General features: G+C 35.6%; 1 protein-coding gene across 2 annotated transcripts in view; it reads right to left on the bottom strand.

The window, feature by feature from the left end:
* Window positions 1-11,060: 11,060 nt before the first annotated feature.
* Window positions 11,061-13,929, bottom strand: part of RAD18 (RAD18 E3 ubiquitin protein ligase) — a 132,484-nt gene continuing 129,615 nt past the window's right edge. For both annotated transcript variants that reach the window (XM_043975450.1, XM_043975448.1), the window contains one exon: window positions 11,061-13,168. In XM_043975450.1, coding sequence (XP_043831385.1) covers window positions 13,066-13,168 — 103 coding nt within the window. In that variant the 3' untranslated portion in view covers window positions 11,061-13,065. The remainder of the gene's footprint in view (window positions 13,169-13,929) is intronic.

Genomic DNA, 13,929 nt, shown 5'->3' with positions numbered 1-13,929 from the left:
GAAATCACAAATCTCTTCCTTTCTGTGAATTTTTTTAGAATGTTTCAATTTAATGATCTTTTATTTCTCTTATTTTTATTTTTTGTGTTAGTATCCCCTTCTCCCCTCAAATTCTGTCAAATAAAAAGAGAAAAATACAATCCTTGTAAAAATAAGCATAGTTGAGCAAAACAACATGTTGGCCATGTTTTAAAAAAGGTGTTTAGGGGCAGCTGGGTGGCTCAGTGGATAACGCACCAGCCCTGGATTCAGGAGGACCTGAGTTCAAATCTGACCTTAGACACTTGACACTTACTTACTAGCTGTATGACTCTGGGCAAGTCACTTAACCCTCATTGCCCTGCAAAAAACCCCCCAAAAACCAAAAAAACAAAAGGTGTTTAGATATACATATATATATATATATATATATGTATACCTATACACACAGAGGCAGCTGGTGGTGAAGTAGATAGAGCGTTGGGCCTGGCGTCAGGAAGACCTAAATTTAAATACAGTCTCAGACACTAGCTGTGTGATCTTGGGCTGAGTCACTTAACATGTTTGCCTCAGTTTCCTCAGCTGTACATTGGAGATAATAATAGTACTTACTCCACAGAGTTGTTGTGAGGATCAAATGTGATAATAATTATAAAGTACTTAACATAGTGCCTGGTATAGAGTCATATGTCAATGGTAGCTATTTATATATATATATATATATATATATACACACACACACACACACACACACACACATATATACATACATATATAGAGTATAAATATATATAAATTACATATATGCTTGTGTATATATAATACATATGTGTGTATGTATGTATACACACAAAGTTCTTTTTCTTTATAATATTATTGTTATTGTATAAATTGATGTTCTGGTTTTGCTTACTTCACTCTGCATCAGTTCATACATGTCTTGTCAGGTTTCACTGAAACCCTTTTATCACCTTTTATGGAGCAATATCCAATTATATTTATATACCATAAGTTGATGAACCACTCCCCAGTTGATGGGCACCCCCTGAGTTTTTAGCTCTTTGCTTCTATAAAAAGAGCTGCTAATAATATTTGTGTACACATGAATCATGTTACTCTTTCTTCCATCTTTTTTTGGGTATGGTCCTAGTAGTATTACTTCTAGATCAGAGGTGATGCATAGTTTAGTGACTTTTGGGGAAGTTACAAATTGCTTTTAAAAAGTCTGGACCAGTTCACATCTCCAAAAACAGTGCATCAGTGTGCCTGTATTCTTGAAGTTCTTCCAACCAATTTCCATTTTCCTTTTTTGTCATCTTGGTTAGTCTGATGGGTGAAGAATGAAACTTAAGAATGGTTTTCATTTGAATTTCTCTAATAGTAATTTGGAGCATTGTTTTTCATATAGCTATTGATCACTTGGATTTCTTCCTTTGAGAACTGCTAATAGGTGTATCTTTTGACCTTGTAAGTATAAGGGAATGGCTGTTATTTTTATATATTTCAATCGGTTCCTTATACATCTTAGATGTCAAACTTAGATCAGAATTTTCTACAAAGATTCCCCACCCCAACTTGTTTCCCCTCTAATTTTAACCACCTTGATTTTTGCAAAATTTTTTTGATTTTGTGTATTTTAAATTGTCCATTTTATCTTCTATGATCCTCTCTGTCCCTTGCCTAGTTACAAACTTTTCCCCTATACATGGTTGCAAAAGTATTTTCTTCTTTGATTCTCTAATTTCTTTGTAATTTGACTTTTTATGTTGAGGTTATATATCCATGTGGAGCTTATTATGGCATATGGTATGAAATCTTGGTCTAAACCTAATTCCTACCAGACTATTTTCCAGTTTTTCCAGTATTTTTTGTCAAATTATGAGTCATTACCCTAATAATTTCAGTTTGGGGATTTATTAAAAACTAGATTACTTGGGGGCACCTGGGTGGTACAGTGGATAAAGCACTGGCCCTGGATTCAGGAGGACCTGAGTTCAAATTTGACCTCAGACACTTGACACTAACTAGCTGTGTGACCTTGGGCAAGTCATTTAACCCTCTTTGCCTCAGGGAGGAAAAACAACCTAAATTACTATGTTCAGTTACTTCTGCATGCTGTATACCTAATCTGTTCCACTGATTTACTTTTCTACAGTTTGATATCTAGTACTGTGAAGTTCCTTTCCTTCTCACTTTTTTATGATTTCCCTTGAGAACTTTTCCCCACATGAATTCTTTTTTTCTTAGCTCTTGAAAGTAATCCTTTGGTCTTTAATTGATATCATACTGAATAAATTAATTTAGGTACAACTGTCATTTCTATTACATTAGCATAGCCAAACCATGAGCACATTTTGGTTTGATTTTACTTCTGTAGTGTCTTGTAAATGTATTCATAAAGTTCAGTGTGTGTCTTGGTAGATAACTTATTAAATATTTGCATTCTATTAACTATTTTAAATGGAACTTCTCTATCTTCTATTAGGATTTTTTTTTTTGTAATATATAGGACTGATTATTTATTAGAGGTTGTTTTATATCCTTCTACATTGCTGAAATTATTTCAATTATTTTTTAGCTATCATATCATCTACAAAGAGAGTCTAATTTCCTCTTTGAATATGTTTATTCCCACAATTAATTTTTCTTGCTTTATTGCTATAAATAATTCTAGCACTGTTTTGTTTCTATCCTTTGTTCTTTTCTTTCTCTTTCTTCTCTCCCTGCTTCCTCCCTTTTCCTTGCTTTATCCTCCTTCCTTCTTTTCTGTTTTCTGTCTCCCTTCCTTTCTTTCTCTTTCTTGTTTCTCTATCTTAAGTCCAGTGGCCCATTCATGAGCTCAATCCCTAATATTAGTTCGTAACCTGTTCCATTTTTTTCTGTTCTTGACCAGTTTGACCCTCCTTCAACAGCCTGAGGTAACCCTCTGCTCCTGAGAGCAAAATAGTTTTTAATAACTTGCTTTCTTTTGTCTTTCTTTTTAGTGATTTTTCTTTTTCATTTTTAACACTGACAACCTAGCTTTCTTTTCAATTAAACTAATTGTCTATATATTTGATTAATTTTAAAACTTACAGCTTTATTTGACAATTCAATGTGTTTCTTGCTTTGTTTTGTTAATATATTCTTTGATGTTCAGAATTTATTGTGTTTAGTTGAGGTCTTTTTAGTTTGCTTGTGTTTTTTAAAAAGTTGAATGCTCAATTAATCTGCTTTTTAAAATATTATTTTTATTTATGTGTTTAAAGATATAAAATTTCCACTCATGAGTGTTTAGGTCAAATCCCAAAAGTTTTGTTGTCGTGTTGTCATTTTCTTTTATAAAAATTTCTATTTCATAAATCTTCTTTGCCCCATAATTAGTTGGGTTTTTTTAAGGGTATGGCTATTTGTTCTGCAATTTAGTTTTGTTTTGGTTTTTTTGTGAGGTAATGAGGGTTAAGTGACTTGTCTAGGGTCACACAGCTAGTGTTAAGTGTGTGAGGTCGAATTTAAACTCAGGTCCTCCTGAATCCAGGGCTTTAACCACTATGCCACCTAGCTGACTCTGTGCAATTAAGTTTTAATGCTTTCTTCAAAGGCCCTTTATTCACTGTGATTTGCAAATAGTGTGTTTGTTATTTGTTATTCTGTACTTATTTGTGTGGTTTAAATAAAAAAGGGGAAATATGAATATTTCAGCACAACTGAAAAATACATACTCCTTTCTGATCCTATTCAGTAATCATTAGTGTTCTGTTATATTTAACTTTTCTAAAGTTCAGTTCATGTTTTTTACTTTTTTATTGTCTTTTGATTATTTAGGAATGAGAAAGGTGAATGGAGATTCCAAACCATTAAAGTTTTATTATTTCTTATTTAAATAATTTTCTAATCTTCATTTTAATTAGATTAATTTTAATTATTCAGATTCTGTCATTTAGTGTGTGTATATATATATATATATATATATATATTGTTTATGGCTATTTGTTGTTTATGGTGCCTTTAATCATAAGTTTTATATTTATCTTTTTAACTCTTGTCTACTTTTACCATTACTTTGTCTGAAATCATGATTGCTAGACCTGCTTTTGTGAGTTCACCTGAAGTGTAAAAGATTTTTCTCAAGCTCTTTAACTCTGCTTGAGTCTTGCTGGTTCAAGAATGATTCTTGTAAACAACAGAGTGTTAGATTCTGATTTCTAATCCATTCTGCTAGCTTCTTCCTTTTTTATGAGTAAATTCATCCCATTCACATTCAGACATGATTGTTAATTGTGTATATTCCTCCATCCTATCTTTTTGTACTTTTCCCTCTGCCCCTGTCCCTGTCTTTAAAAGAAAGAAAAGGGTGTCCAGAGAGGAGCGTGCTCAACATTAGTGTTCTATATTTTATTCAATTTTAATCCATTCCAAGATTCCTTTTCTCTTCTCCTTACACAGTCTATTGTCACAGGAGTTTGATGTTTATTTGGTTCCTTTTTTTTTTTTTTTTTTTTAGTGAGGCAATTGAGGTTAAGTGACTTGCCCAGGGTCACACAGCTAGTAAGTGTTAAGTGTCTGAGGCTGGATTTGAACTCAGGTACTCCTGACTCCAGGGCCAGTGCTCTATCCACTGCGCCACCTAGCTGCCCCTATTTGGTTCCTTTTAATCCTGCTTCATGCTCCACCTTTCAAATATGAAGTTTGTTTTGCTTCTAGCTAATCCCTCCTTGAATCTGCTCTTCCCTCTTTAATCCCCATCTCTTATCTATTCTTTCTCTGATTGTTGAATTTAATGTTTGGGTTTTTTTTTGGGGGGGGTACCAACCTGGGTGTGTGTTTATTCAATCTTCCTTTGTCTAGTTTAGATGGAAGTGAAGTTCTTGTGTAGCCTACTCCCCCCACCCCTTCCTCGATGTTTGTATTGTCTTTTTCCCAATTATGTAAGTTAAATTCCATCCCTTTCTCCCCCCTTTCTCCCTAGTATAATTCCCTAGTGTGCTTTTTGTAGTGCTAGGCTGGATGAAGGAGTTCAGTGAAGTTTTTCTTTGGATTTTCTATTTTTGCTCAGCTTTTTTTTCCCCCCAAACCTGGGCAGGATGAAGAAGCTCAATAAAGTTTCTCTTTCATTTTTTTTTCATAATTGTTTAATCTGCAACTCTTTGTAGATAGTAAAAGTAGGAGAGTTGGGTTCCAGTGTGACCTATCACATAGCCATCTTTGCCAGCTGGCCTTCACTTCATCTTTTGAGATCAGAGCAAAAGAGAGAATGTGTATGTATATAGAGAAGTTTTATTTAGAAGTACACATTTGCCTTACCACATCAGAGACATTTAGGAAATGTTTGTTCATTGATTTTATTTACTTATTAATGCAGCCCTATACTCAGGCAGCCACTTAAAAGACACCCAGAACAGAGGACTACAGGGAGGCCCTTGATTTGAACACATGGCTGTACACTCCAAAGAGTCATTCTGTGATGATTCTGTGCACCTTTCTGTTAGGGAAAGACAGGGCCCACATTCCTAGAGGGAATTTCTGCAGAACCCAAAGTTATTTTGAGAGTATACTACCACCTGCCTCTCTCTCTATAAACCCCAAGCAAGAAAAATAAATTGATTACACAAGGTAAATTTCCTTGACAGCAATAACTAGTACCACCTGAAAAACTGTATCTCCATCAAATGTAAAGCATCAGAGAAATGACAAGAGTGTGGAGACAATGAAATGGACAGTGCAGGCTTCAGACCTGAGGGAAAGGGCTTGGTGATGCTAGCTTGTTCCAGGCTTTGAATTCAGTTCAAACACTTAGGACAATCCGACATTCCTTTCACTTAACCCCTGTAGACAATCTCAATCTACTTGATGGCATATTCTCAGACGATTTTCTTCCTGTCTAGTACCCAGCTCCCACATCTTCCAGCAAAATATCGAGGAATTCTATGCTGGCATCAGATGCCCCAGGTTGGGGGAAGGGAGAGAACAGAAGTAGATCTGTGTTGAATGAGCCTTCTATCAAGTGGCAACAAAGCTCTAGGAATGGTCATGTGGTCAGACCGAGGGCCCCAGGGGGATGCTGAGAAGCTTGAACACTCTCTAGGCATCATCTCTAGAGGAGGTTCACCCAGGCACCTCCCACATGCCTATCATCACCCTCCTGTGTTTCCTGACAAAGAAAGGGCACAGATGGGCACTACCCATCAATCTGGGGATGGCTAAACAGGCTATGGTATAGGATCGCAATGAAATATTATTGTGTTATAAGAGATGACAGGATGATTTCAAAAAATCCTGGAAAATTTTACATGAACTGATGCAAAATGAAATGAACAGAACCTTGAAAACATTATATGCAGTAGCAGCAATATTGTTCAATGAAGAACTGTGAATGACTTAGCTATTCTAAACAATACAATGATCCAAGAAAATCCCAAAGGGCTAATGATGAAGCATACAATCCACCTCCAGAGAAAGAACTAATATTGTCTAAATACAGACTGAAGAATGCTATTTTTTCTTTCATTCTTTTTTTTAATTCTAGTTTTCTTATACAAAATGACTAATATGGAAATGTTTTACATGATTGCACATGTATGACCTATATCTAAATTCTGTCTCAGGAAGCAAAGGGAGGAGAGGAAGGGAGGGATAGAACTTGGGACTTGAAACCTTTTTTTTTTTAAGTTAAAAAATTATTTTAACATGTAATTGAGGGAAAAATAAAATATATTTTTTTAAATCCCTGGCTTTCAGACTTGGTTCAGGTGCTACTTTCAACAGAAGCCCTTTCCAGGTTTTTCCTAGAAGGTAGTGCCTTTCCCTCCTCTCTATTCTGTATGTTATCTTACATGTACCAATTATATTATCACTCCATTAGAATGTAAGCTCCTTGAGGGTATGAACTGTTTTTACTCTTTCTTTGTATCTCTAGCACTTAGAACAGTGCCTATTACATAGCAGGTGCTTAATAAATCCTTGTGGATTGATTCTGATGTGATAAGTGGTTAGTTTGTGAGCATTTACAAAGGAAAGTAGTAATGATTAAGATACAGTATGAATTCTTTTTTGGGTCTTGCCAGACATTAATTTTCTCTTTCTTTCTTTCTTTTTTTTAATAATGTCACAAAGTTGGTAGACCAGGAGAATGTTGTAGACCTAATATGCCAATGGATTTTCCTTAAATTGAGACCTGACCAAAATGATTGCCTTAATGGGAGTCACAATAGCTAGCCTCACATATCCACTGCAGCAAAATCTTGGAATTTGTATCTGTTCTGGGCTGAGCTTAACTCAGGCCAGTCCCCTAGTAGTTCAGGCTCAAAATTGGAACAAAATGAGATACTCAGTCATTCAAATGTTAAGAAAGGAAGATTTACTTAGCTGTAACAGGAGAAGGATATTTCAAGGATAAGAGGTGAGGACATCTCCAATTGATTCAGCTGAGTGAAGCTCCTATTGTGATCTACCAGTCAAGCACCTAATAGTCCTTCCAGCTGTCATGGCTACTTTGTTCCCATGTAATTAGAACACGATGTCAACAGTTTGAACCCTTAATCCCCTGAGCCAACCAAGTCTTAAGGAATGTCTCAATGTATTATAAGGAAAAACTATCCCGACTGGGAGGAGGTGTGTTAGGATATTGCTCTGACCATAGCACCAGACTGAATAATGATTAAGAAATCCAGTGAAAAACTGCAGTAACATCTTCCAAGCCAAAGCTGCATTAAAAAGTCAGCAGAAGCCCCAGGCCAATATGCAAGGAGGCCTCTGAATCAAAACAAATGCTAGCATAACCAAAAATGAGACACATGTAGCCTTTGAGGCCTTTGTGTCCAGAGGCAGTAAGATGAGAGCTTCCCCTTGCCGAGGGTGATCAGACAGCCCCAGAATTGGAGCCATGGAAGGAGATAATCACCAGCATGGTACTAACTACCATGGTGACATGCCATAGTGCCCCAACTGGGAAAGCCCAGGATCAAGGTCTCTGAAGTCCCTGACACTCTGTCCTCACATGTCAGAGGGGGCCCTGATGATCTGCTCCTGTGAACCTCGAATATCCAGGAGAGCCTATCCCTGGAAGGGCAGCACAACACCAAGCAGGGATGACCACCTCACTCAAAAGTACGTGAGTCAGAGCCTGGCCCTGGCTCAAAGCTACTTCATTCAGGAACTAGAGCTGCAGAATTGAATAAATCAAAACACCAACTACTAACAAAATTATTGACAATCTAATTCCATAAGAATTGCAAACACAGACTCAAAAGAAAAATGGATTTTCCATCAAGATTACATGAACACTAGAAGAAATTAAGCAAGAATTTTTTTTAAATGAAAGCTCATTAAGAGAATTGGAAATAAAATAGCTTAGAAGAGAAAATGATAAACATTATCCAAGAAACAGAATCTCTGAAAACAAGAATAGACCAAGAAGAAATCAATGATTCCATGAGGCAGCAAGATATATTTGAACCTAATCAAAAGATTAAAAAAATAGAGTATAAGATACCTGATATCAAAATAACTAACTAGGAAAATTGAAGAGATTATTTAAGAATCACTAGACTACCTCAAAATCATTATTTTAAAAAACCTTGGAAACGATATTTCAAGAAATCACAAATGAAAACTGCCCAGATCTATTAGAATCAGATGCTACAATAAAGATAGAAAGAATCAATTGATCACCATTTAAAAGGAACAGTCCCAGGAATACCATAGCCAACATGTATAGGTCTCATGTTCAAGAAAAAAAATACTGCAAGCATTCAGAAAAGAGTTCAAGTTTTAAGAAAGTACAGTCAGGATGACATAAGAACTAACACCTTCTACTTAAAACAAAACATCTTGGAATACAATATTTCAAAAAGTAAAAGATACAGCTTTACAACCAGGAATAACTTACCCCCAAAAGCTGAGTATAATCCCCCCCAAAAAAATAATGAACTTTTAACAGAATAAAGAACTTTCAAGCTTTTCTGGTAAAAAGACCAGAGCTGAGTATGAACTTTTAAATACAAACACAAAAGTCCAGAGAAATCTGGACAGGTATATTTATATGAATAACTGAAAGGCACTATATGATGATATAGTGCTAACATTCTTATTTTGAAAAAGAAAAAGTTGTTCTTTCAGAAACTTAATATCTTCAAAATGTATTGAAAGAGTTAAATAATTTTTAAAAAACAGTTCCTAGGGGATGGATGGTTTCTTCTTACAGGGTCTAAAGAGGGGGAGAAAGAAGTGAGGGTAAAATGAGGAATACATTCATGTACAAAGAAGGAAGTGGGGTGGAACTTGCTATTTCTTGTTATTGGGGTGCATGAGAAAATATACAAACAAGAAGGAAAGATGGGGAGGGCCTATCTTTTCTATTTATGTCTCCAGTGCTTAGCGCAGTGCTTGGCATATAGGAAGCACTCAGTAATACTTTTTCATTAATTTACCCATAAATCCAGTCATTCACTCTTTCAAGGGCTTTTACCAATAATTCCTATGCGTGTGATCTGATACAGGACTACCCATAACTCCTTATTCCCAGCAAGTGATGTTTGCATCTCTTAATGGAGCCTAAGATCACTTTGGTTTTCTTTTTATTTGTCACATCATATTGCTAACTCATGCTGAACCTGTCTATGAAAATCTTCAGATCTTTTTCAAACTGCCAACATGCTTCCCTTATCTTATACTTATTAGTCATTTTGTGAACCCAAATGTAGTATTTCAGTCTTAATACATTTCATCTTCTTAGATTCAGTCCAAAAGTTGGTTTTTCTTTTTTTTTTTGGGGGGGGGGGAGATGAAGGTAGGATGGATTCTAACTCTCCATTCCAGCTGTTAGCTATTCCTCTCAACTTTCCTGTATTTCTTTAGTAAAACCTGAAAGACAATATTTTCTTCCATTTGATTTACCAACTCTCTAAAGGATAAAAAAATCACTCGTTATTTCTTTCCTAAGGGTTTCTAATGTTTGGTCATTTAGCTAACTAAAAGAACCACTCTGTACTGGTATTGAAATGATTAAAAAAAAAAAAAAGGAGGTTTAATGAATTTCTAGATTCTTACATGCTTTGCCTATTAGAGTATTTTCAATAACCTGCCAGAGAGAATTACAAGGAAAATCTAGTATTTCCAGAAGTTAAATATCTGCTTGAATAGTTTTTGTACAATAATGTTGTATAGAATGGGTTGTTTTACTTTTAAATCTTTGGTTTCTTCCAATGTTGTGCCCATGGACATGAAAACAAAAGTAAGGCCAAGACTGATATTCATTGGAGTAAAGAGGACAAGTGTGGCTAGTCTGGTTTGGGGGAGGGTTCAGGGACACAAATCTAGATAAGTCTGCCCTGAAGTAGTCTTCAGAACCTAATCTTCAAACTGGGCAACTCTAGGAGTCTGCATGTACTCCAGAATAAAAGCAAAGGTCTGGATAGGTTCAGGATTTCCCAAGCCAGTCAGAGTAGAAGTCAATACTCAGAAGGAAGTCAGCTTCAAGATATTCTCCAGACCATTATTGACCACAGATGCTTGTTCAAATGCAATTTCTGAGGATGGAGCTGAGGTGCAATATCTGTTCCTCATAATACAGCTAATTAGAAAATATTAATAATGAAGTTCTGGTCATGAATTCATCCTCCTTCGGGCCAACCAGCCCCACACAGACAAAAACCTCTCACAGATGGCAGTCTTAATTAAGCCTGGACAGTCATCTCCTAAATTCATACTTCTCTCAATAAAGGGAACTCAGTGAGAATACAGGTGACACAACACAAATCTTCTGCTACTGAAGTTTCACTTTAATATATGGACAACATATTATCTTTATTGACGATACCTAAATATTCACTTGTCACACCAGATTATTGTCTAAATTGCCACGTGGGAAACAAAATAAACCCAGAGCATGAAGGCCAAATCTTCAAGGTGTTAATTAAACTTTTTATAATAGCAAAGATCTGCTACAATTTGTTTATGGAAAGCAGTGTTTAACTTACTTGTAGAAAAACAATTCAACTTAATGTTTCACCTTGATGGTACTGAGATGAAAGGGATGCTTTCAAATATTTCAACTAAAAGGAAACTACTCACTTAATTCAACAAACATTTATTAAGCATCCATTACGCACTGAGTGCTGAGAATACAGAGACAAAAACAAAGCAGTCCCTAACTTCAAATTGACATTGTTTTCAGGGATACAACATTTATACAGAGAAGTAAATACAAAGTAACTTCAGAAGGGAGAGAGTGTTCACAATTTGGGGTGGGAAGAGGGGTCAGGAAAGGAAGGCTGAAAATTAAGGGGTACCTCAATTTAAAGAAAGCTATGGACTTTACAAGTTGGAGGTGAGGAGGGGGTATCTTCCAGACACAGGAGATAATATACATAAAGTCATAGAGAAAAAAGAAATGATATGTTGAGTTTGGAAAACAATTCACAAAAGACTGTTTCATAATACTATGCCTCATTTTAGCATGAGTTGTAGCATGGATATTAAAAAATCCTTCTGTGTTAAGCACTATTTTGTTAAAATTGTTCACATTTGCCTCCTGTAAAATTTTGTTCTGAAGTTCAAGAGTTCTACTTCAAGTTCCTTTAAATTACCACATCATACTTAGCAAAATGAGACATTCTTATGTAACTATATGATAGAGGGTAGTCATAAAAAAGACAAAATGTCATTTTGATTAGGAAATTACTCAACCCTCAGACATTCTAAGACTCCACTTCAGTTCCCAAACATATAATAAAGGGTAAAGGTCAATGGAGGCAGACTTTGGAAATAGGCAGAAATTAATGTTGTCACTGGCACATTTAGAAATGTGTTGTCGTCATATGGCTAGTGCTTGCTCTTGTCCTTTAATGAACTCCTGATATGCTAAGTGGAGAGGTAGAGATGTGGGGGCTTGGGAGTACAAATAATGGCACTGAGAAATCTGGGGGAAGGGACACCAGATATTATTTCAACAAGCATTTATCAGACACCAGCAGACATTCTGGAGGCTGGTAAGACTTCCTCCTAGCCCAAGATAATTTAATGGCATATTTTATACACAATGACTATAACAATGTAAACTGAGTCAACATAGAAAGGCAAAAAAACTATGGTCAAACATAATATCCAACGATTAGCACCTTACTGAAAAGTTAAAGGGCACAGCTCTCTCCTTTCTATCAACAACTTATAATCAAACTATTGTCTCTGGGTATGTATTTTTAAAAGGAATTTCTTTGAGTGCTTGTTGGGGAAACATCTGTTGTGCCAATATATAATATATTCAATTTTACTTTAAATAAAGGCATATTTAGAATGTCATATGAAGTATTTCATCCATTTACTGATAAATTTTAATTGTCAGAATACAAACTATCAGGAATGTGGTTTAGAAATTAAAAGCAACAAGTATTAATCAATGGAGTCATTTAAATCTTTAAGTGCCTTTTCAAGACTTGTAATACATTTTATAATTATTTTAAAACATTGCTGACTTTTAAAATGAAAATATTAATTAGTTCTTTATGCAAAAGTAACAGGCTATCAATGAACTGGATGCTCATTTATAAATGAGCTAAATTATATCTACTAGGATTTAATAAGCAAAAACCACTGTAATTTAGACACTATATGTGTCTAAGTCAGACACATTAATAAATGCTCACCTGAGTGCCTGTACCCTACTTTCCAAAGACATTCCCTACTATCTTCTCCCACAACCTAGTTTTCCTACTTCTAGTCACATTGGTGTGGGAAAGAAGCAGAAGTCCTCGGGCTGGGGGAATAACTGACCCAGAAGGGATATTTTATGAGGAAGAAACACAAACTCATGAGTCTGCCAATAGTGCTCCACCTCCAAGGAGAAGGGGTATGGTTGGCTGCATATGAAGGTATTTAGTGATGGGAGAAGGAATGGAGGGTCAAATGAGTGGGGTTTAAGACTCATTTGGTTTGTGCAAGGCTGTGTTAAACAAAAGTCAACCTAAATGTAACTTACCATCAGCAACATTAAACAATCAGTTTGAGAATTTTAACTTTCCACATGGACAGACAGGACAAAGAATATTAAATGCTCAGGATGACAAAATGTATCATACTTTAATCCCTGTACTCAGAAAAGCTGGCAGGAGTCTAATTTTTGATACGCTTACTTCTTCTACTGCTACACTTGTTTTCTGGCATTCTTGAACGACATGCTTTTCTAGTGGTCATCTTCTTGCTTTTATTTCTGCTTCTGGAAATTAAAAAAAAGTTACACCTTAAAAAGAATCGTAATAACATTTCTGAAAATGCAGCAAACAACACAGTCTTATATGTGTTCTTACTTTCATAAAATCACGGAATTTTAGAATTGGAAGGACCCTCTATAGCTATTCAAATCCAATTAATACCTGAAAAAGAATCCCCCTAGTAATGTACTTGACAAGTTGTCCTCTAGCCTCTTTTTGAAGATGCCCACAGCTAAACTTATTACCACCCCAAAGAACTCACTCCATTTGTGAGTAGCTGTAATTAGGAGGAAGTTTTCCTTAATACCAAACCTAAATTTGCTTCTTTGCCACTTCCTCCAATTGCTCCACTTTCTGCCTTCTGTAACCAAACAGAAGAGGTCTCATTCCTCTTCCACATGACAGTTTTTTAGTTATCACCCTTTCCTCCTTTAGTTATCACCCTTTCCTCCTTTTTCCGAATTAAACATCCCTCATTCTTTCAACCAATTTTCATATGGAAAGGAGTCAGGGCCTGTCACCAGGTTGGTTGTATACCTCTGACTGATCTGCTCATCTCAATATTTCTTAATCTACAATGCTTAGAAATGAACACAATGCTCCATGTGTAGTCTGGAGGTAAAGGCAGAGTACAGCAGTCACAGTCAGTCAACAAGCACTTATTAAATTCTTAATTATATGCCAGGTACCATGCTAAGTGCTAGGGATATAAATACAAGTAGAAAGACAGCCCCTAACTTCAAGGAGTTTATATATTTTTAAAATT

The sequence above is a fragment of the Dromiciops gliroides genome, chromosome 1, assembly GCF_019393635.1.
Source record: "Dromiciops gliroides isolate mDroGli1 chromosome 1, mDroGli1.pri, whole genome shotgun sequence".
NCBI classification, from domain to species: Eukaryota; Metazoa; Chordata; class Mammalia; order Microbiotheria; family Microbiotheriidae; genus Dromiciops; species Dromiciops gliroides.
This window is presented reverse-complemented; position numbering and strand designations above follow the sequence as displayed.